The sequence below is a fragment of the Festucalex cinctus genome, chromosome 5 (assembly GCF_051991245.1).
Source record: "Festucalex cinctus isolate MCC-2025b chromosome 5, RoL_Fcin_1.0, whole genome shotgun sequence".
Lineage (NCBI taxonomy): Eukaryota > Metazoa > Chordata > Actinopteri > Syngnathiformes > Syngnathidae > Festucalex > Festucalex cinctus.
The window spans coordinates 1,772,361-1,795,814 of record NC_135415.1 but is presented as its reverse complement, the minus strand read 5'-3'; the positions used below and the strand labels follow the sequence as shown (position 1 = coordinate 1,795,814).

Sequence of the window (23,454 nt, the reverse complement as noted above, 5' to 3'; positions counted from 1 at the left end):
CAGCTTTATTGTCACGAAAAATCTTCAGACTTTGCGTCACCGTAGCGGCCACGCCCTTTGGCGAAAAGTTACAATATTCGGTGTGGGGCATCATCAACATCTTAAGGCTTTTCTGACCAATTTTCAACTGGATCCCTTCAACGAGCTCAGCACAGTAGCTAAAAACGTAAAGTATGACATTTATTGTAACCACTAGGTGGCGCTATATGTAGAACTGAATTTTGTCATATAGATGTTTTCAGGCCGTGACTATTACGTTGCCTGAGAAGTTTGAGATTTTTTGGAGCTTGTACATGGGAGTTATTAAGCATTTGCTCTTTCCGGACAAATGAAATTTTAAAGGCAATATTTGATGCCCCGCCCCCGTCATATAGTATTTCAAAAAGGCAAGACTTTTTGCCCAGCTGTTCTCTTAGGTCTTGAGATGATAAATGCCAAGTTTGAAGTCAATGGGATGAAAAATGTTTGCATAGGGGGAAAAAGCATGACCACAGTGAATGTGCCAAAATAGGCCAAAATTGGACATTAAAAAATTCATAGCTCACTTCCTGTACATTTTAGCTACATGGTCCCAATAGACTTTTTTGTGCGTCTCGGGGTGCTACACGTGCCTACCAATTTTCGTTGCTCTAGCTCAAACGTGCCGGGCTTGGTTTTTATTTTTCTATGCTAGGGGGCGCTATAGAGTCGCGTTGTTATGACGACTTCATAATATCAAATTTTTCGCCGGACCTGAGGAGTGTGCAAAGTTCGGTGAGTTTTCGTGAATGTTTAGGTACCCAAAATCGTGATCGTTTACGGAGAAGAAGAAGAAGAAGAAGAAGAATAATAATAATAATAATAATAATAATTCTTACAAAAACAAGAGGGACCTCGCAGCGGTCGCTGCTCGGGCCCTAACTAGAGCTGCGAGCAGCTATAAAGGGCCCTCGCAGCCCGGGCCACGTTGGGGTCCTTGCACGTTGGGCTACTGGCATATTGGAAGCAAAATTTCTTTGAAAATGGCATAATAAACGTTTACATGTAGAATATTTTTTTTTGCCAGTGTGTGTCAAGCTCAACGGGTTTTGGTGGTTGTTAAGACCTGCAAAAATCAGCGTCCTTTTTTATTTTTAGGCAATGAGTTGCCCTGATTGGTATTTTTTGTAAAAGTGTATATACACATCATCGCTCGTTGTACTCATTGCACAATGTTACTTTTATTGTCCAAAGGGGCAATCAAAAATGAATAAAACAAAATGGAAACGTGCATACGTTTGGATCGGTGTGAAGCCAGTGAACAATTTGAGTGGTGGAAACTAAAAGAATATTCATAAATGACTTAGTTATCACACTTAGAATGAGTGTACATTTTTTGTACAAAACACCGTATGTGGGTTTATATATATATATATATATATATATATATATATATAAATGCCTCAAGGGCTAGGTGGCGCTGTATTTATAACTGAATGTTGTCATAGAGATACCTTCAGGCCTTGATTATAAGCATACATGTCAAGTGTGGGATTTTTTTTGGAGCATGTACCGTGGAGTTATTAAGCATATCCTTCATTCACGATATTGCTTTTAATGTCCACAGAGGCTATCAAAAATAAATAAAAATATATATATGTTTGGATAAGTCTGATGCCAGTGAACATTTTGAGTGGTGGAAACTAAAAGAATATTCATAAATGACTTAGTTATCACACTCAGAATGAGTTGACATTTTTTGTACAAAATACCGTATGTGGGGTATTTTTTTTTTATGCCTCAAGGGCTAGGTGGCGCTGCATATATAACTGAATGTTGTCATAGAGATAGCTTCAGGCCTTGACGATAAACATACATGTCAAGTTTGGGATTTTTTGGAGCATGTACCGGGGAGTTATTAAGCATATCCTTTTTCAGTGCGAAACACAAATTTTGATGCCCCGCCTTCATCATATAGTATTTCGAAAGGTCAAGATTTTTCCCCCTGTCGTTGGCTCAGGACTTGACATGGTCCAGGTCAAGTCTTAACTCAGTCAGATGAAACGTGTAGGAGAAGTGGGCAAAAGTCTGCCCCCTGTGAATGTGCAAAAATTGTCAAAAATGGGACATTCAAAAATTCGTAGCTCACTTCCTGTTCATTTTAGCATATGGGTCCAAGAGACTTTTTTGTAGGTCTTGGGCTCCCTCATACACCTAAAAATATTCGTCGTTCTTGCTTAAACGTACAACCGGGGCTGCTTCGTTAAAAACTTCTAGGGGGCGCTATTGAGTCATTTTTGTAAAAATAGCACAATCAACAATAAAATATTGCTAATTTTACCAGGCCAGATGTGTGTGCCAAGTTTCATGAGTTTCTGTGCATGTTTAGACCCTCAAAACTGGCGTTATTTTCTTGGCGAACAGCGCTTAGCCACACCCACAGCAATTCGCGAAAACTCACAAACTTCGTGTTGTGACATCATGAAGGCCGAAACCCTCATCTGAGCAAATATGAGGTAGGTCCAGTTAACGTGTTTGGAGAAAAACGTAGAAGAAAATTCGTAAGAAAAAAAATTGCCACTAGGTGGCGCTATCAGTTAGATGAAATATAAGTCAGGAGATGTCTTTAGGGCTGGACTCTCATCAAATGTGTGAAATTTTGAGAAGATAGGATCATCTCGGTCAAGTTAATGCAGCTTTTATTTTCACGAAAAATCTTCAGACTTTGCGTCACCGTAGCGGCCACGCCCTTTGGCGAAAAGTTACAATATTCGGTGTGGGGCATGATCAACATCTTAAGGCCTTTCTGACCAATTTTCAAATGGATCCCTTCAACAAGCTCAGCACAGTAGCTAAAAACGTAAAGTATGACATTTATTGTAACCACTAGGTGGCGCTATATGTATAACTGAATTTTATCATATAGATGTTTTCAGGCCGTGACTATTACGTTGCCTGAGAAGTTTGAGATTTTTTGGAGCTTGAACATGGGAGTTATTAAGCATTTGCTCTTTCTGGACAAATGAAATTTTAAAGGCAATATTTGATGCCCCGCCCCCGTCATATAGTATTTCAAAAAGGCAAGATGTTTTGCCCAGTTTTTCTCTCAGGTCTTGAGATGATAAATGCCAAGTTTGAAGTCAATTGGATGAAAAATGTTTGCAAAGGGGGAAAAAGCATGACCACAGTGAATGTGCCAAAATAGGCCAAAATTGGACATAAAAAAATTCATAGCTCACTTCCTGTACATTTTAGCTACATGGTCCCAATAGACTTTTTTGTGCGTCTCGGGGTGCTACACGTGCCTGCCAATTTTCGTTGCTCTAGCTCAAACGTGCCGGGCTTGGTTTTTATTTTTCTATGCTAGGGGGCGCTATAGAGTCGCGTTGTTATGACGACTTCATAATATCAAATTTTTCGCCGGGCCTGAGGAGTGTGCAAAGTTTGGTGAGTTTTCGTAAATGTTTAGGTACCCAAAATCGTGATCGTTTACGGAGAAGAAGAAGAAGAATAATAATAATAATCCGATCGAAAAACAATAGGGACCTCGCAGCGGTAGCTGCTCGGGCCCTAATAATTTTTACAAAAACAATAGGGACCTCGCAGCGGTCGCTGCTCGGGCCCTAATAATAATAATAATAATAATAATAATAATAATAATAATAATTTTTACAAAAACAATAGGGACCTCGCAGCGGTCGCTGCTCGGGCCCTAATAATAATAATAATAATAATAATAATAATAATAATAATTTTTACAAAAACAATAGGGACCTCGCAGCGGTCGCTGCTCGGGCCCTAATAATAATAATTTTTACAAAAACAATAGGGACCTCGCAGCGGTCGCTGCTCGGGCCCTAATAATAATAATAATAATTTTTACAAAAACAATAGGGACCTCGCAGCGGTCGCTGCTCGGGCCCTAATAATAATAATAATAATAATAATAATAATTTTTACAAAAACAATAGGGACCTCGCAGCGGTCGCTGCTCGGGCCCTAATAAAAATAATAATTTTTACAAAAACAATAGGGACCTCGCAGCGGTCGCTGCTCGGGCCCTAATAATAATAATAATAATAATAATTTTTACAAAAACAATAGGGACCTCGCAGCGGTCGCTGCTCGGGCCCTAATAATAATAATAATTTTTACAAAAATAATAGGGACCTCGCAGCGGTCGCTGCTCGGGCCCTAATAATTCTTACAAAAACAAGAGGGACCTCGCAGCGGTCGCTGCTCGGGCCCTAAAAATTCTTACAAAAACAAGAGGGACCTCGCAGCGGTCGCTGCTCGGGCCCTAATAATAATAATAATTTTTACAAAAACAATAGGGACCTCGCAGCGGTCGCTGCTCGGGCCCTAAATAGGTAAAACATTGAACATAAGGTAGTTTAAAATAATAAAAAACACTTAATTAAAGCTGTTTAAAAGTCCCTAATCAAAGGTATAAGTTTTTAACCTGGATTTAAAAGCATTTACACTCGGGGCTGACTTCACTTCTGTTGGTAGCCTATTCCATCTGTGTGCAGCATAATAGCTAAATGCAGCTTCACCATGTTTGCTTCGAACTCTGGGTTCCACTAGTTGGCCTAAGTCTGTAGATCTCAGAGCCCTGCGGGGTTTGTACTCAATCAGCATTTCTTGGATATATTCAGGAGCCAAACCATTTAGTGATTTATAGACGAGTAGCAGAACTTTAAAATCGATTCTACAGCTGACTGGGAGCCAGTGTAAATCCTTAAGTACTGGAGTAATAAGTTCTGATCTCTTTGTTTTGGTCAGAACTCGAGCTGCAGCGTTCTGAATGAGCTGCAATTGTCTCATGTTCTTTTGAGAGAGTCCAGTCAGAAGACCGTTACAGTAATCTAGTCTGCTAGAGATAAAAGCATGGATAAGCTTCTCTTGGTCTGCTTGAAGCATGCAGTCCTTCAGTCTGGATATGTTTTTCAGCTGGTAAAAGGCTGTTTTAGTGATGAATTTAATATGATTGCTGAAGGTCTATTAGTACCCCAAGATTTAGAACTTGGTCTTCAGTCTCTAAAGACAGTGACTCAAGCTGTTTTTTAACAGCAATCCTCTTTTCTTTATTGCCGAAAACAATGATCTCCGTTTTGTTTTCGTTCAGCTGAAGGAAATTTTGGTTCATCCAGTTGTTAATTTGCTCTAGAGAATGACACAATACGTTAATAGAACTGCTGTCATTTGGGGACATTGATAAATACAATTGTGTGTCATCTGCATAACTATGGTAGTCAACATCGGCGTTCTGAAGCATTTGACCCAAAGGTAACATATACAGACTGAACAACAGGGGTCCAAGGACTGACCCTTGAGGAACCCCACATGTCATGGCCTTTCGATCAGATTCAAAATTTCCAATGGTCACAAAGTAACTCCTTTCCTCCAAATAGGACCTGAACCATTTAAGGACTGTTCCATTTAACCCCACCCAAGTTTCCAGCCTGTCTAACAGTATATTATGATCAATCGTGTCAAATGTTGCACTGAGGTCCGACAAGACGAGCACCAGTGCTCAATCTTATATCATTCACTACTTTAATCAGAGCTGTTTCTGTACTGTGATGAGGTCGGAAACCTGACTGGAATTTATCCAAAAGTCCGTTTAAGCTCAAGAAATTGCTGAGTTGATTAAAAACCACTTTTTCAACTATTTTAGTTACGAAGGGAAGGTTTGCGATTGGTCTATAACTTGCTAGCAGGGAGACATCCAGTGTTCTCTTTTTTTAGAATGGGCTTAACGGCGGCTACTTTCAGAGATTTAGGAAGCTCACCTGATTGAAGTGAGCAATTAATTATTTGTTGTAAATCAATCTGAACAGATTTCACAATGGTTTTGAAAAAGCCAGATGGTATTGAGTCAAGACAGCTCGTGGAAGGTTTCAATTGCTGAACCAAGTCTACTACAGTATTTTGATCCACTGAGTCAAATTCTGTCATGGTAATTAAATTATTCCTAGGGGATTTTAAGTGCTGCATCATTTTGTTATTTTGTTGGTTTGTAACAATGTTTGACCTGATGGCTTGTACTTTTTCACTAAAGTAGCAGGCAAATTCATTGCATTTAGCTGTTGAGAGGAGTTCTGGCGCTGTTTGATTTCGGGGATTTGTAAGTTTGTCAACCACGGCAAATAGAGTGTGTGTATTGTTGAGGTTCCTAATAATAATTTCAGAAAAGAGCTATTACTAACTCTTGGTTAAAATGACAAAGACATTGTCTGTACAGGTCAAAATGAACTTGGAGTTTAGTTTTTCTCCACTTTTGCTCTGCTTTTCTGCATTTAGATTTCAAATTCATTATGTTGGTAGCACACCTCCAAGGTGTTTTAGTTCGGGATGAAATGGTCTTAGTTTTAATAGGAGAAACAGCATCCAAAACATTTGAGATTTTTGAGGTGAATTCATCCAGAAGTTCATCAACAGTCTCTGCATTTACAGTTGGTTATGCAGCCATTAATTCCATAAACATATTGCTTGTATTCTCATTTATGTACCTTTTTTTTAATAGAGACAGTAGTTGTTTGAACTTCTGGGATTGTTTGTAATTCAAAAAACACACAGGAATGATCTGAAATAGCCAGATCTTTCACCTCAACAGATAAAATGTCAACACCTTTAGAGATGATAAGATCAAGAATGTGACCTTGATTGTGTGTTGGACCTTATACATGTTGTGAGAGACCAAAAGTATCAAGTATATTACAAAATTCTTTGGTATTTTTATCCAAGTTGTTGTCAACATGAATGTTAAGGTCTCCAGTTAAGACCAGATCATCACTTTTTAATTAATTAATTAAATTAGCTGTGAATAATATACACTTTATTAACTCCATGACATATTAGATTTATTTTATTTATTTTTTAAGTCACTGCATACCGAACTGAACCGAAAACTGTCAGCACAAAACCGAAAACCAAACCGAACCGAGGATTTAGTGAACCGTTCCAGGCCTAATGTATATATGTCTGTTTGGTGATGATCGGAGGAGCCGTAGGCGCATACTGGCAGCCATGCTTCTATCAATCTGCCCCAGGGACGCTGTGGCTACATATGTAGTTTACAGCCAAGCAGTGTGTGAATGTGTGAGGACATGAATAATGTATCCATTGTAAATTGTCTTAGAGTGTTCAAAAATGCGCTATATAAATCTGATGCATGAGTGAATTGCTCTTACTCCTAGCCCAACTTACACAGTATTGCAATCTTTGTTCTTTATTGTATGTCTTCTACAGTAACAAGGAACAATGCCGCAGCCCAGGATTATGCTGGTGGTGACAGGAGATGATTTTGGTTACTGTCCCAAGAGGAATCAGGGGATTGTCGACTGCTTCAAGGCTGGAGGCATTTCCTCTGTGTCCCTGCTGGTTAATGCGTCTGCTGCCAAAGATGCAGCCGATTTGGCTAAAAGGTAATGTGGCAGCTGCAGCAGGAGCTTGGATTTTACTTTATAGCTGGAATATTTTTCTTCCTCACTCAAAATTGTTCACTGCAATTAATTATTCATTATTTATAACTATTTTGGATTATACACTCTGTGGAGCAGTGCGATATCAGGCCAACAAGGAAACAGAGTTAATACATCTGCAGGAGTTTGGGAGTCCAAAGGTAAGCTGATGTTGGATGAGAACAGCGTTTAGCCTTGTTAGCTTTGGCTACGCTGATAGCCGCACGTCTTCAAAGATTGACACAAGATGTACCTCAGGTGTTCCGGCAAAGAACGAGGGCAGTGGCTTTGTTGATCAAATATTATGTATAATACAAAGATGGGCATTCTGTGAATGATGCCCATATTGTGGACGATTAACAAGTCATGAGAAACTTAGAAAAATTGACGAACTAAGCATTGCTGGGCACAGATGAGCCGAATATCTGTCCAACACGAGTGTCCGGTACGGATAATTCATTTTTCCCGGATAGGAACATAACCCGGATATAATTCCCTACTATCCATATCCGACACGCCAGTGCTCCTCTCTCACAACATATCTATCTATCTTGCGACATATCTACGTGTTTGCGATGTAAAAGCGACATTTAATGCCGATGTCAGACTACACGAAAACAGCCCGATTTTAGCCTGACCGACGTGTCGTGGACAAACGGGGCATGAGGTAAACGATTTTGGGTTGTCTTGACGTAGTGCCGCCTGTGTAGTGTAGGGCTGGGAAAAAAATCGACCAAGTCGACTTTAAAAATAGGTCGACTGGAAAAATTTAAGTCGACGCTCCGCCCGGAACCATGTTTGTGCCGTCGCCGTCCATGTTTCACACGGACCTTTTATGCCGCCGCGCAGAGTGTGTTGCGAACTTCAGTGAGAAGAAGGCGGACGGAGTAATATTTATTTATTTTTTTAAATGACTCCTGTTTATTTGGTCTGATTGGTTGTTTGAATATGGAGGTGTGTTGCACAGCCGCCATTAGCCTAACTGCGCATACAGTTCTTTTCCTGCAAGTGTACATGTACACTCGTACAGTATTTACAATATTTATTCGTTAAGATTATGTCCTCATTGGTTGCACTATTTTAAAATGGAGGAAAAGCGAATGGATAAGAGGACAGACGTACAGGCTCTTCTAAACATTTGGGAGAGGAAGAGAGCACGACTTTGAATCGGAGTCACCAAGCCACCATGCACGTTATTACTGCCAAGCTTGGTTGGTGAGGTGAACAGCTAAAATGCTCACATGACCCTCAAAAAGTCTATAAAAGCTGCAAAGATACACCAGGACTTTTAAACGCTCATGAATCAGTACAGCGGAATGACTGCCAAGTGAATGGGACGGTCAAATCGACGCCACGGTTCATGAATACCGGAGCAATAACATGGTTTCAGCGAGTCACGGCTAGACAAAGGTAAACATGACAATAATGTTACAGAAATGCTTGTAATATTGTCATTTAGTTCGCTTCCTCGTGTAGTGCTTGGCAGCTGCTTAATTGTGTGACTGTCACTTTGTATTAGTCAGCAGTTATTTATTTTGCTGCGACCGGCAAATATCCTGCGAGCGTTATTTTGCCGTGAACACTCCGAACGAAAATTCTTGGCCTGCCGTGAATACCACGATTGCTTATAGACATTCACAAGCGTATATGAATAACACAAATGTGCACGACCAATTCGCTGCGGTGTCGTGGTGGACGTATTGTCGAGTCAAACACTCACTGGGAGTTAGCTTAGCGTTTCACGGCAACGTAGGCAAAGTTTTTCAATTTTTCCACTCACCGGTCCGTGACAGAATAACCCCCCTCACAAACACGGCTTGAATCGCGAAGCCACGTCATCTTGGTCGCGAAAGAAGAGCTTATTCCCCTCGGCGTAAAAAATAAAATAAAATAAAAAAATCCCCTCGGCGTGGCAAGAAAAATAAATAAATAATCCCATCGGGGTGTCAAAATAACACTCGGTGATCAGTTGCTGGTCACGGCAAACAACAAACAAACAAACAACCACCATCGCCTGTGTTTTAATGACCATGCAACACTGAAACGAAGGGAAGGGCATGAAGAAGTTGTGTGTATGTGCGTGCGTGGCTGCGTGCGGGCGCGCCGCAGTCAGACTAAATTAAAGACTATTATTGTACAGGAAATATTAGGAACAATGGGTTTTATATCCAGATTATCCACTCAATTCAACACATGTTCAACATTTGCGGCCTCAAATCTAAAAATAAAATAAAATAATAATAATAATAATAATAATAATAATAATAATAATAATAATAAAAGTCGATTAGCCGTTACAAATATGAGAAGTTAAGTCGATTTTTAAAAAAAAGTCGTTAGTGACAGCCCTAGTGTAGTGTGACACGTTCAACGATTAGTCGCCTGTTGTCCGGAACGGTTCACGACCATCACGACGAAAGTCTAGCATGTTAGAATTTTTGCTCGTCTTGACGCATAATGTGACATACCTACGTCGTCGTCCGTTTGGTTCCACAGCATTGACCAATAGCGAGAGGGAACGAAACGTCAATCACACACTGAACAGCACTTTATAGCTCTTTTTATTTATGTATACATTCCATCCATCCATCCATTTTCTTGACCGCTTATTCCTCACAAGGGGGGTGCTGGCGCCTATCTCAGCTGGCTCTGGGCAGTAGGCAGGGGACACCCTGGACTGGTTGCCAGCCAATTGTAGGGGACACACGGACGAACAACCATCCACACTCACATTCACACCTAGGGACAATTCGGAGCGCCCAGTCAACCTACCATGCATGTCTTGGAGGAGACCGGAGCACCTGAAGAAGACCCACGTGGGCACGGGGAGAACATGCAAACTCCAACCAGGAAGGCCGGAGCCTGGACTCGAACCGGAGTCCTCAGAACTGGGAGGCGGACGTGCTAACCACTCGACCACCATGCCGCTTTATGTATACATTTGTTTATTTATTCGTTTATGTATTTATTTATTTATCCCCTGGATATTTCATGGGATGGGGCCAGACAGGTGCATCTCGAGGGGGGGGGGGGGGGGGGGGGGATGGGGAGCACCCCGCTGCGGCTGCATGGAGCGCGCACACATCCGTGCAACCCGTCAGGAAACAGCGACGTGAATAGAAGACCAAAATATATTGTGACTGTTGTTCTAATAATTTCAGAGATTTGGGAATATGAGTAGGGATGGGCACATATTTAGTGAGGATCGATCACATTTTCATATAGTCGGGCCAGGCCTCGCCGCCTTAATTGTCACCCGCTCTCACTTGAAAGTTTTTTTTTCCCCCCTCGGAGTGAGTGGCGTTCTATCCAATGCACCATATTAAAACAAGTCAAATATGAATAAATGAAGCAGTAAAAAATACTCAAACAATATAATATTTCAGTGTTTGATAAAATAATAAAACAAGATGTCATCCCGCAAATTAATTAACAAAATCTGCTATAATTACCCCGGCGCATATAGGCCTCAATAAATTAAAATACAGTGTTGCCTACAAAATCATATTTTAAACACTATTGCGGAGCAAGGAGCGCAAGCAATGCGCTCACATCACACTTGTCCCATGCGTGCTCCATTCACGCAAACACTCCCTGTCCTTGCCTCTTTTTTTTTTTTTGTCCCACCTCCCTGACAAACATTGCCCGACACGTCACTAGGTGCGTTTCCATTACCCTCAGTTTTGCGCAAAAGGCATGTTTCGCAAAAGTAAGCTGGTAATGGAAAAAAACTCTCAAATATCGCAAAAAAGTTTTTGCGCTCTCATGAGGTGGTTTTTGAGACGTATTGAAAAATAAGTATTTTCGCCATAGTTTGGACACCACTGGTTTAAAGCATTTTAATTGTTATCCTCACAAGAATTATAAATTGTGTACATCTATATGGCCAATTAAGCCACAGTCATTATGAATGAAATATTTTATTAAATGCATTTTTATTACTTTCAAAAAGTATTTTATTTATTAAGGCAGATTTTTTGCACTTTAATTTTGAAAAGGAAATATTTGGTTATGTTAAGTGTGATTCACTAGAAACAAAAGTTTTGAGTTTACTGTCATTTAATTACTAAAACAAAAAGTTCCAAGTTTGCACTCAATATGTTATGTAACATTTATTTCCACGAGTATTTTATTTTATGCAGACATTTTGCACTTTCATTTTGAAAAGGAAATGTTTACTTATGTTACAATCGAAGCAAATGTTGTTTTGAGTTTTCTGTCATTTAATTACTAAACAAAAAAAAGTTATATGTTTGCACTTTAGAAATGTAATTCAGTGTGTTTGATTTGTATTTTATTTAAGGCAGACATTTTGCACTTTAATTTTGAAAGGGTATTTTTAAATTGATTTTGAAGTTTTTATTGGTTGTTTGATAAAATAACATAAAATATTACTTTATGTTATTTTTACTTGTTTTCTTAAAATAAATAAAATAAATCGAGAAAAAAAAATCGTAAATTGATTTTTTTGTGAGAAAAAAATCGTAGATTTTATTTTTAGGCAAAATCGCCCAGCCCGATATGGAACAATAAAAAGCTTGTGGCCAAAATGTAGCGAGCACTACAGACCATGTCGGGTACATTCAAATGATTAATTTGAATGCAATTGTTCCCTTTCTTCACGTCGTGTCCTCGTTCAACTGTCGTTTTTTTTCTTTTCGTGAGACAGGCTTTACTTTCTTGAAAAAGGGTTAGGGTTAGGGTTAACTACTTTTCTTGGACCCTTGCCAATGTAATAGGACCATTTTTGTTTGACTATGTGACTTAAGTGATCGCTGAGCCTTCAAATATGATTGTATTTTAAAATGTTGGGCATTATTCAAATCTCCAGAGACTCAGTTTTCTAACGGTGTATTATGTATAAATTATGTCTGGGCAAGCAGCCAGGGTGGTGACGTAACTCTCCAGGCTTGTTCTCAACATACTGTCGCAACTGTCCCGCATGCGGTATCCTGGAATGGTAACTGCAATGAACATTGCAAGTTCAATTTCTAACTTAAGCGATTAAAATTCAAATCTAAATTATTTAGATTCACTTTCTGTTGGCACATAGCCTATATTTGTCATTTATTGTCTACCGTTTTTGATTGGCAACATCAATAACTGTTGGACTTTTTAAAATTGTATTTTTTATGCCGGACAATGAAGGTTAGGGACAGGATCAAATGTTCAGGATCAAAGGATCAAAGGATCTTAATAATGCAGCACGCAGTTGATCCCTACTTTCTTCATGTTTGTGCATGCAGCAATTTGAGTAAGAAAGCCTACAACTTTGGCTAAAGCTGCAGGAAAGTAATGCTTATCACTTGGTAAACATAATAAAACAAGTTCAGTCTGAATTCACACTTGAGATTTTGAAAAAATAATTGACTTTTCCTTGTCAGGCACAGCATCCCAATTGGGCTCCATGCTAACCTGTCAGAAGGCGTCCCTGTATGTCAGAGCCTCCGACAGGATTCTACACTTGTCAACAAGCGTGGCTTCTTTCATGGAAAGATGGGCTTCCGTCAGGCACTGGGACGACATCAGCTAAGTATGGAACAGGTACTATGTGAAGCATCACATATTTATTTTCGTCATTCAGCCAATGTTTAATCTCCTAATAGGAGGATCCTTTGTTGACATTTTTTTTTTTTAGCATGTGCGCGGATGGCTGTGTGGCAGATAACATGGCGGACTGTATAGAAACACCATACACGAAGAAAGTTAGCGGGTGATTCGCCGCTATTTAAGCACGTTAACAGCCGACGGGTGGAGGAGGTTTACGGAGATGTATTGGTGACAATTTGAAACTATTGAAAGCCCATATGAGATGTGGGATTATGACAAAATTTGTTCCGACTCATCTGTTTACTGGTCACACATCTGCTTTGGGGACAAATTACTCTTCTTTAGTACAAATCCCTGTGCAAAACTGAGTAATTATTCTTCATTGAAGTGTACATCCGTGCGTGCTATCGAGTCGCATCATGTAACCAAAAAATTCGCCCTTCGGAGGACCCAGCCTTGTGAATTTGGATACAGGCAGACTATCGGATTACATTTAAGTTTGTGGAAGTACGTCACTCCAAACCAGGGGTGTCCAAACTACAGCCCGTCGTCCATTTTTTAGTGGCCCGCGACATATTCTAAAAATGGCATTTGACTCAGTTCAAATAAAATAAAAACAAAAATGTTTGGAGATGGACCGGCTGTTCGGTCCCTCTACGACCGTTGCCAGAGTTTGGTCCGCATTGCCGGCAGTAAGTCGGATTCGTTTCCAGTGAGGGTTGGACTCCGCCAAGGCTGCCCATTGTCACCGATTCTGTTCATAACTTTTATGGGCAGAATTTCTAGGCGCAGCCGAGGCGTTGAGGGGTTACGGTTTGGTGGCCTCAGCATTGCATCTCTGCTCTTTGCAGATGATGTGGTGCTGTTGGCTTCATCAAGCCGTGATCTCCAACTCTCACTGGAGCGGTTCGCAGCCGAGTGTGAAGCGGTTGGAATGAGGATCAGCACCTCCAAATCCGAGACCATGGTCCTCAGTCGGAAAAGGGTGGCGTGTCCTCTCCGGGTCGGGGATGAGATCATGCCCCAAGTCTACGAGTTTAAGTATCTTGGGGTCTCGTTCACGAGTGAGGGCAGGATGGAGCGGGAGATTGACAGGCGGATCGGTGCAGCGTCTGCAGTGATGCGTCGTGGTGAAGAAAGAGCTGAGCCAAAAGGGGAAGCTCTCGATCTACCGGTCGATCTACGTTCCAACCCTCACGAGATCCCGGATACAAGCGGCCAAAATGAGTTTCCTCCGCAGGGTGTCCGGGCTCTCCCTTAGAAATAGGGTGAGAAGCTCGGTCATCTGGGAGGGACTCAGAGTCGAGCCGCGTTGAGAGGAGCCAGCTGAGGTGGCTCGGGCATCTGGTTCGGATGCCTCCTGGACTCCTCCCTGGAGAGGTGTTCCGGGCATGTCCCACCGGCGGGAGGCCCTGGGGAAGACCCAGGACACGCTGGAGAGACGATGTCTCTCGGCTGGCCTGGGAACGCCTTGGGATTCCGCCGGAGGAGCTGATTGAAGTGGCTGGGGAGAGGGAGGTCTGGGTTTCCCTCCTAAAGCTGCTGCCCCCGCGACCCAACCTCGGATAAGCGGAAGAAGATGGATGGATGGATGGAAAGCCATCAGCATCAGACGGAATTCTGGCTTTTTTTTTTATGGCACATGAATTAACCATCTGCTTCTCTTAATCCTCCTCCAAATGTGTGAAACGCTAATCGCTAATCCAAGAGTGATCTGATCACAGGCCTTCGCTATTTGTGTGAATGTAGCATTGTTAATTAGGTGGCTTGGTACTCTGTCCACTATACATTTCAAGTTTACGTTCCGGACTTTCGCCAAGATATTGCAGTTAGCTTGTTTGACCGGAGAGTGTGGACAATTATTTTTAGCGAGTTAGAACGGAAAGTGTAGACAATCAATTTGTAAGAAAATGCCAGTTCAACAAGAACTGGCTCGAAATTCCCGACTTTTTCAGCTGGTTGGATGAGGTAGCCGGCGATAAGGACTCGGCTCGTTGCAAAGTTTGCAAAAAATATATAAAGTTGGGTGTCTTCTCCGGGTACTCCGGTCTCCGCCCACATTCCAAAGACATGCATGGCAGGTTAATTGGGCGCTCCGAATTGTCCCTCGGTGTGTGTGTGAGTGTGGATGGCTGTTCGTCTCTGTGTGCTCCGCGATTGGCTGGCAACCAGTTCAGGGTGTACCCCGCCTATTGCCCAAAGCCAGCTGAGATAGGCTCCAACGACCCTTATGAGCAATAAGCGGTCAAGAAAATGGTTGGATGGATATAAAGTTGGGGACTTCAAAGCGCAAAGGCCCTCGAGTCACACGCCAAAGCTGGAAAGCACCAGCTTGCTATGACAAGCATGGTAGGTCATAGCCGATAACGAGCTTCTTGTCCTCCTCGCAGCCTCCCCCGCCTATACAGCAGTTCAGGCGTCTAGTCGTCAGATGAATTTTGGCTCAACGGCAACTTCCAAAGCAGACATGGTTTTGAGAATCAAATATGTAACCCCCCTTTTTTTTAGGGGTCTTCGGTCGGTCGTGAAGTTGGTCTAAAATTTTTCATATAATGGTATAAAAAGGTCTAAAAAAGGTCTAAAATTTCACTGAGTGATTCCTGCAAGAACCCTGTATATGAAATGATTTTGATTGCACTGAAGAGGAGAGCAGTCATTTCATAGTATTAGTATTAGTAGATTGTATACTGACAAATTGACTATTAAGCTATTTGATCATATCTTATGTATTTACAGTATAGTCACATAGGATAAAAATAACTCATTATAAGCAGTACATAATTTCTGATATAAGTACATCAGATTGGGTTAAATAAACGTAACAATTTAACAAAAATTCCCTTACTTGTACCGTGGATCCAGCAGCATTGCCACAGCAGAGTGGCTCAGATTCCAACGTCTGTGGACTGCATCCAGAAGGGTGGCTTTCGTAGTTTGGATCCCCTGATCATCTTCCATCTCCTTTTTGAGAAACCGTTTCAAGACATGGACAGAAGGAATGATATCGGCTATGGTAGCAGAGGTGGCACTGGCATTATATGTGACCTCTTAAAGCTTCTGCTTTCCGGTTCACGACACTACGCTACACGGTGTTTTGCTCAAGAGACAAATTCTTTCTTTTTTATTTTTCTTCTAAATCTGTACCGCTATCCACATTTTCACTTTTTTCTTTTGAGACTTTTTTTTTTTTTTCACTTCCGTAAACTGAGACTCGTTCATTTATACCGTCTGTGGCCATACTGCTGCTCGGATATCGGTGAGGGGCCATCAAGCTGCCCTGCATGTGAACCGCCTCCGCTCTCAGATTCTCCAACCGACTACAGTATATGAGTATGGCTTCACCAACTGCATCCTTCTCACAGAGAGGCTGTCCCTGCTAAAGGGGCGTGTCCGCCAACTAGAACATTTGGTAAATGTGGCGGACACAACAGTTAGCGTGGGTTGTAGCGGGCCTACTAGTCTAGCATTAGAACTAAGCGGCCTGTTAACTGTGGTGAGCCTGTTCAGACGCATAACAGATTTAGCCCGTTAGCTAGCCCTACTTCACCTCGGTCTACTGGGTCCCGCATTTTAGTTGTTGATGACTCCATCACTCGTAACATTAAGCTTAATGTTATGTTCTCACCAAATCCGAAAAGGCGAACTGGAACGCTTCCTTCGCGAGCGTTTCACTGCGTAGTGTTTTTGAAACGGTTGCTGCTCATTCGCGCTTTCGTACGCACCGGAGCGGAGGAGGCGTGTCCCTTGGTGAACAAGGAAGTGGAGTACTTTAGCAAGTCAACAAAAAGTGAGCACGCCAACTACTTTCACTTCTTTCCTGGGACTAAACAGCCGTGGCACTATTTTCTCCTCCTAATTGGGCAGTAATCTGGACAGGAGCAGTCCAGAGAATGAACTCAGTTTGTGAGCGGCTGGGGCGGCGAATACGGAGCCAATCCAACACAGCAAGTGTGGGGTGCTTCACCCGGCGCTTCTCATCAAACTGCTACTTCATGCGCTGCTGTTGAGCTGCTACCCTGCTAGCCAGAGTGGGTACAAACGCTGGAGTGGCCCTAATTGGAAGACGAAGGCGGTCAAGGGGAAGCTGCAACTCACGGCCCAGCATGAGGAGAGCTGGGGAGGCTCCAGTTGTGGCGTGTGGCGTCGCTCTGTAGTGTAACAAAGTTCCCTGTAGTGCCGCAGAGAAGGGAAGGCCGTCTGCAAGATGTGCTCTCAGTCCATTTTTTAGAGTTTGGTTGAACCTCTCCACACCACCGTTGGCCTGGGGGTAATACAAGGCGTTTCTGATATGCTTTATACCCCTCCCCTCCATGAAAGCAGCAACGTCAGCTCAAATGAATTATCGGTCGTAATAACATCAGGCACACCCCAACGTGCAAACAACGAAGACAGAAAGTCCGTAACGACTTTAGTGGTGACTGACCCGGCAGGCAGCACTTCGGACCACTTGGAGTGGAGGTCGTACGCCACGAGGAGGAATCGCTGGTGTTGAGGCACAGTACGCAGCTCTCCACAAATGTCCACCTAGATATGCATCCAGGGGATGGCAGGCCATTCCAGCGGTTGCAGAGGAGGGGGTAGTGATTGCCTAGTTTTACCACTGGCGAGGCATGCTGTACGTCCTTGACCATGGCTTCCACATCACTGTCAATGCCTGGCCACCAGACCAGGCCCCTGATGCGTTGCTTTCACCCTCACGACACCCAGATGTCCCTCGTGGACCATGGTTAAAATGCGGGGCTTCAAGGAGAATGGGACCACAGTGCAAAGGCCCCTAGCCACACAGACATCATTCCAACATTAAAACTCACCTTTAACCCGGTGTAAGGGCGCAGCTCTTCTGACACCTTCACAGGCCAGCCCTCCCGAATAAAGGCGCGGAGCTGGGTCAGCGTAGGGTCTTCTGCAGATGCTGCCTGAAGGTCATGCAGCGAGACGACAGCTTGGAGGGGTGTGTGTGTAACATGAGGATGAGACCCTGTTCCAAGGTGCCATGGTTGGTGTCTGGCACAGAACCGGAGGTGGCACGGGAGAGTAGGTCCGCCACCACATTTTCCCTGGCAGGTGTGAACTGAGTGGTGAAATCATATGCTTGCAGTCTCTCGGTCCACCGGTACAGCCGCAACGGTTTGTGCCCCGACCCAGTCGAAGCTAGCAAAGCTGTGAGAGCCTTATGGTCCGTGCGAGTGTAAAGTGTCGTCCATAAAGCTACATATGCCATCTTTCACATGCCCAAACACAAGCAAGGCCCTCTCTCTCTCTCTCTCTCTCTCTCTCTCCGACCGAGTACTTCTGCTCAGTAGAAGTGAGTGATCTTGATGCGAAGGCCACTGGGCGCTCGGTCCCCTGATGAAGTTGGGACAGCACAGCCCCAAATGCAGTGTTGCATGCATCACAAGTCACGAATGTGGGGCTTTGTGGGTCAAAATGAGCGAGTACAGCCGGCAAGGTAAGTTGTCTTTTGAGTCGGCGGTTGGCAGCCAAACATGCTGCCGTCCAGGACCAGGAGGCGCCCTGTTTCAGGAGGGCCCGCAGAGGTGCAGTGGTATCGGAGTAGTTGGGAAGGAAGCGCAAGTAGAAGCCTGTCATCCCTAGAAAGGTGGACAGCTGCGCAGTGCATGAGGGCTCTGGCAGGTGCAATACAGAGTCAACATTCGGATGCAGTGTACAGTAAATATTAGGGGTGTCACGATTCGCCAACTCCACGATTCGATTTAAATTTCGATTTTGGGGTCACGATTCGATTTTTTTTTCGATTTTTTTTTTTTTTTTTTTTTTTTTTCCGCTCCCCCACTTTATAACACAGAGGCATATGCTTCTGTAGGCTAAGGCTAGTCTATGATCATTGGTTCTATTCATTGTACAGTAAATCTTATTTCAAAAGATCGGCTACATATAGGTGATGCAATTTCCATATTATTTTTGTGTAAATTTATGTAATATATGATAATTGACATTAGGCAGGAATGATCAAATTCAAAGAATTTATTTACAATATAAAGTTAACCGTCTTGTTCTTACTGAAGTGTAAAATAAAAAATAAAAAAACAAAAACAAAAAGTCACAGTGGGTGCCTGCCATCTATTGACTGTTTTTGGTTACAACAGTGTGCTGTGCGTTCCTCTTAAAATAATGTGCAATGTGCAACAACAACAAAAAATATATTGTATCCAAAGTCATGGAACAAATACAGCCTGAACAAACTATATCCCAACATTTACAGTTGCTGGGCATACTGTAGCGTGGTTCAAGTACACTAATTAAATGTTTGAATCCAGCGTTTTCCAAGGCTGCAGGTCTGCTGCTATAAATAGACCTATGGATCTGGCGTTTCGCGCGAGCTGAAGTGTGTGGAAGTTTCACTGTAAATGAGGATGAAATAGTTGGTTGGACCGTTGTTTTCCCACTTCTAGTTGAATTTGATAAATCTAAATCTTTGTGATGCCTGCGTAAATGTCCCGTCATGTTTGTCGTGTTTCCCGTTGTTACGGCTGGCGGCTCGGGCCCGCCGCCGGCTCCGCTCCCCTAGTATGTATGTGTGTGTTTGTGTCGGCTGGTGCCCGTATAATGGTACTTCAGTTTGAATGCGCCAGCGCGACACTCTGATTGGAGGACTGTGCCAGCGCGACACTCCGATTGGACGACTGTGCCAGCGCGACACTCCGATTGGACGACTGTGCCAGCGCGATACTCCGATTGGACGACTGTGCCAGCGCGACGCTATTGTGTATCCGTGTATTATACCCCTATTGGTTATTGTTGTTTCTCCTCCGTTCTGTCAGTTCTGTCAAATGCGGTTATTATTTGTTCACCTTCCACTTTCACTCCCTTGTCAAACCCCTGCCTGAAATTTCAATTAAAACTACTCAGATGTTAAAGTCGACCCGTGTTTATCTACTCTATATTTTCTGTTATTGTGTTACTTCCCTTCCCCTTGACGAGCCGGGCGTAACACCGTGGCCGAGTACAGTACGCGCACATAGCATATCTTGCAACTGTGGTCTTTTTATCGACAACGTGAACGTTGTCGACATAACTCACCGGGAACGCAAAATGTTTCCAAACTGGTGACGAGAGAAGCGGGAGCGGCTTGAAGCACCATTGCTGTGTCTGTCCGCGCTTGCCATCATGACTGCAGGAGAAGTCAGCTAACAAGTGCCGTTAGCTAGTAGCTGAATGGCTGCGTCTCATTTGCTTTCCTGGGAGGTGGCGGTGGCGGCGGGCGCGCGGGGGGGGCATCGAATCGTGTGTCCTCTCTTCTATTTCGATGCTCGAAATCGTGACGTAATTTCGATCGATTTCGATAAAAAATCGAAATCGTGACACCCTTAGTAAATATAAAGCTGTCATTTTAGCAAAAACTAATTATCTCTCTAGAATTATCGGTCTTAATAAAAATAACCCTAAATACTTATTTGATACAGTAGCAATGTTAGCGCAACAGCAGCCGACATCACATTCAGCTCAGATTTTATGCAGTTTTTTTTTTTTGTTTTTTGTTTTTTACACAAAAGATCCATCTTATTAAAGATGAGATTATGGGCTCTGTGCATAAATCTCAGTTAAATCGCGCAATCCCTGATGTTATTAATGACATTAATGACAGTCTGGCTAATAACTGAAAACCTTACGAATTTGGTTAGTGCGATGAAACAAACAACCTGCTTGCTTGACTCACTTCTGGGCAAACTGGTTTAAAGAATTGTTTCCTATCTTGGGACCTTCCAAACTTATCACTTTTTAATGCCACTGTTCGTGTAGCTCTTAAAACTGCTGTTACCTCTGCTGTAACCTCTACTTAAACAAATTAACCTCGACCCAGAATCTAATTATTAAAGTGTAATTACAGGCCGATATCAAATTGACTATTTATTGCAAAAATACATGAAAAAGCGCAATAGCTGAATGATTATATGGCCGCTAACAATCGATATGAACCTTTTTAGTCAGGTCTGTTGGTTCTGTTACTTACATACAAATTATTACACGGCTTACCACCTTCCTATCTCGTCGACTTAATAGTACCGTTCCGACACGAAACCTTTATTCACAACACGCTGGTCTTTTGATGATGCCAAGAGTCAAAAAGAAGTCCGCGGGTTCAAGAGTGTTCTCGATTCGGGTTCCAGTGCTCTGGAATGCCCTACCCTCGGAGGTCAGAGCTGCTCCCTCTGTAGAAACGTTTACATCGCGTCAACGCTCATTTTTATACTCTTTCATATGAATGAGGACTCACTTCCCTGACGTCTTCTTGCAGTGTTTCAACTTCCTAAATGGACTTTTGCACTATTCTAGTTACTATTGTTTAGTATCACAAACTGTCAAGGGAGAATTGCACTTCCTCCGAGGCGCGCCCTCACCCGGATAAGTCAGAGGTTTTTAGACAAATAGACACACACCATTGAGGAGTCGGGCGGCACGGTAGTCGAGTGGTTAGCACGTCCGCTTCCCAGTTCTGAGGTCTCCGGTTCGAGTCCAGGCTCGGACCTTCCTGGGTGGAGTTTGCATGTTCTCCCCGTGCCCGCGTGGGTCTTCTCTGGGTACTCCGGTCTCCTCCCACATTCCAAAGACATGCATGGCAGGTTAATTGGGCGCTCCGAATTGTCCCTAGGTGTGCGTGTGAGTGTGGATGGTTGTTCGTCTCTGTGTGCCCTGCGATTGGTTGGCAACCAGTCCAGGGTGTCCCCTGCCTACTGCCCAGAGCCAGTTGAGATAGGCGCCAGCAGCCCCCGCGACCCTTGTGAGGAATAAGCGGTCAAGAAAATGGATGGATGGATGGATGGCATTGAGGAGTCACTGGCGTCTTGTTCACGAGTGAGGGCAGGATGGAGCGAGAGATCGACAGGCGGATTGGTGCAGCGTCTACAGTGATGCGGACTCTATATCAGTCCATCGTGGTGAAGAAAGAGCTGAGCCAAAAGGGCGAAGCTCTCGATTTACCAGTCGATCTACGTTCCCACCCTCACTTATGGTCACGAGCTGTGGGTTGTGACTGAAAGAACAAGATTCCGGATACTAACGGCTGAAATGAGTTTCCTCCGGAAGGAGTCTGGGCTCTCCCTTAGAGATAGGGTGAGAAGCTCGGTCATCCGGGAGGGACTGAGTCGAGCCGCTGCTCCTCCGCATAGAGAGGAGCCAGTTGAGGTGGCTCGGGCATCTGGTTCGAATGCCTCCTGTAGAGGTGTTCCGGGCATGTCCTACCGGCGGGAGGCCCCGGGGACGACTCAGGAGACGCTGGAGAGACTATATCTCTCGGATGGCCTTGGAACGCCTTGGGATCCCGCCGGAGGAGCTGGTTGAAGTGGCTGGGGAGAGGGAAGTCTGGATTTCCCTACTAAAGCTGCTGCCCCTGCGACCCGACCTCGGATAAGTGGTAGAAGATGGATGGATGGATGGATGAATATGCATGTTGTGGTGGTTTTTGATGAATGAGGCTGGCAATCATGTGCTTAGTACTACTCCATCGTGTCTGAACATACTGCTGCAGACGTTTTGGTGTGACGTCCATCTCTCTTTGGAAGTCCTCAAGGCCTGTATAATAAGCCTTGGGGGAATGTTTAATGTGGCCCACTATTTTTCTTGCATTGGCTAGTGCATCAATTACATCTTGCTGTGACAATAGTCCTTCATGTACTACAAGCTGAAGACTGTGTGCAAAACATCCTAAGCGTCACACACCTAGGATGAACTTTATTTTTATCGATATTCTATTCCTTCAGCATGTCCTCTATGGCGTTTGTGATTGCAGTAGCTATGTTTGGTTTATTTATTCATTTTTTCCTTTGGGACACATTACAGCTTACATCAATCACACCACGTCATTTGCAACATTGACATCCGAAAGAAGGGCTAACTGGTAGAAGCCGAGGCTTATTCGAGACCCGTCCCCATCGACCCATTACTATAACGCATATACATTATTTAGAATAGTCATTAATTTTTAGCGTTATCCATCCCATACTATCCCAGACACTGCTCGCTCAGTTCATCTTGAATGTTCGTGTGTAGATTGCAGCTAGTCCCAATCATTTAGAACTGGTGAATCGGTCCCCAGATGCCACCAGCAGGCCCACCCCGCCAGGCGAGCAGCCAAGGCAAGCGCAATTCTTCTCTTTCACCAGTAGCGTCTTCGTTGACCTCGGGTCAGCTTTCACACATGTTGTGGTTTCCAGAAGAGTAGATCGGCTTGCATCCTGCCCATTGCTATTCAAGCAATTTTTGCCTCGATTCTGGTCAGGTAGCACCACTGGTTGCTAGCACGTTGTAGATCTGATGACTCCTGTGTGCTGCCCAGCCTAGCTCACCCAGCAGAGCGGCCCCCGCCAGCTGCATTCCAGGAACCAGACCACCAACCCCCATTTTGCATATTGACAGCAGTTTCATTGTAGCCACAATACATACAGCCTTATCATGTAGCCTTGACTGTTACAACAAATGTCCAAACGGAAACAAATGTCCAAACATGTGTTAACCTCTGAAC

General features: G+C 43.5%; 1 protein-coding gene across 6 annotated transcripts in view; it reads left to right on the top strand.

The window, feature by feature from the left end:
- The window catches only part of ydjc (YdjC chitooligosaccharide deacetylase homolog), a 324,913-nt gene that overhangs the window by 68,350 nt on the left and 233,109 nt on the right, over nucleotides 1-23,454 (top strand). For all 6 annotated transcript variants that reach the window (XR_013283724.1, XR_013283722.1, XR_013283723.1 and 3 more), the window contains exons 2-3: nucleotides 7,213-7,388; nucleotides 12,809-12,968. Coding sequence is in view for 3 of the 6 variants with exons in the window: in XM_077522777.1 (XP_077378903.1) it covers nucleotides 7,225-7,388; nucleotides 12,809-12,968 (324 nt within the window). In the remaining 3 variants the exon portion in view is untranslated. The remainder of the gene's footprint in view (nucleotides 1-7,212; nucleotides 7,389-12,808; nucleotides 12,969-23,454) is intronic.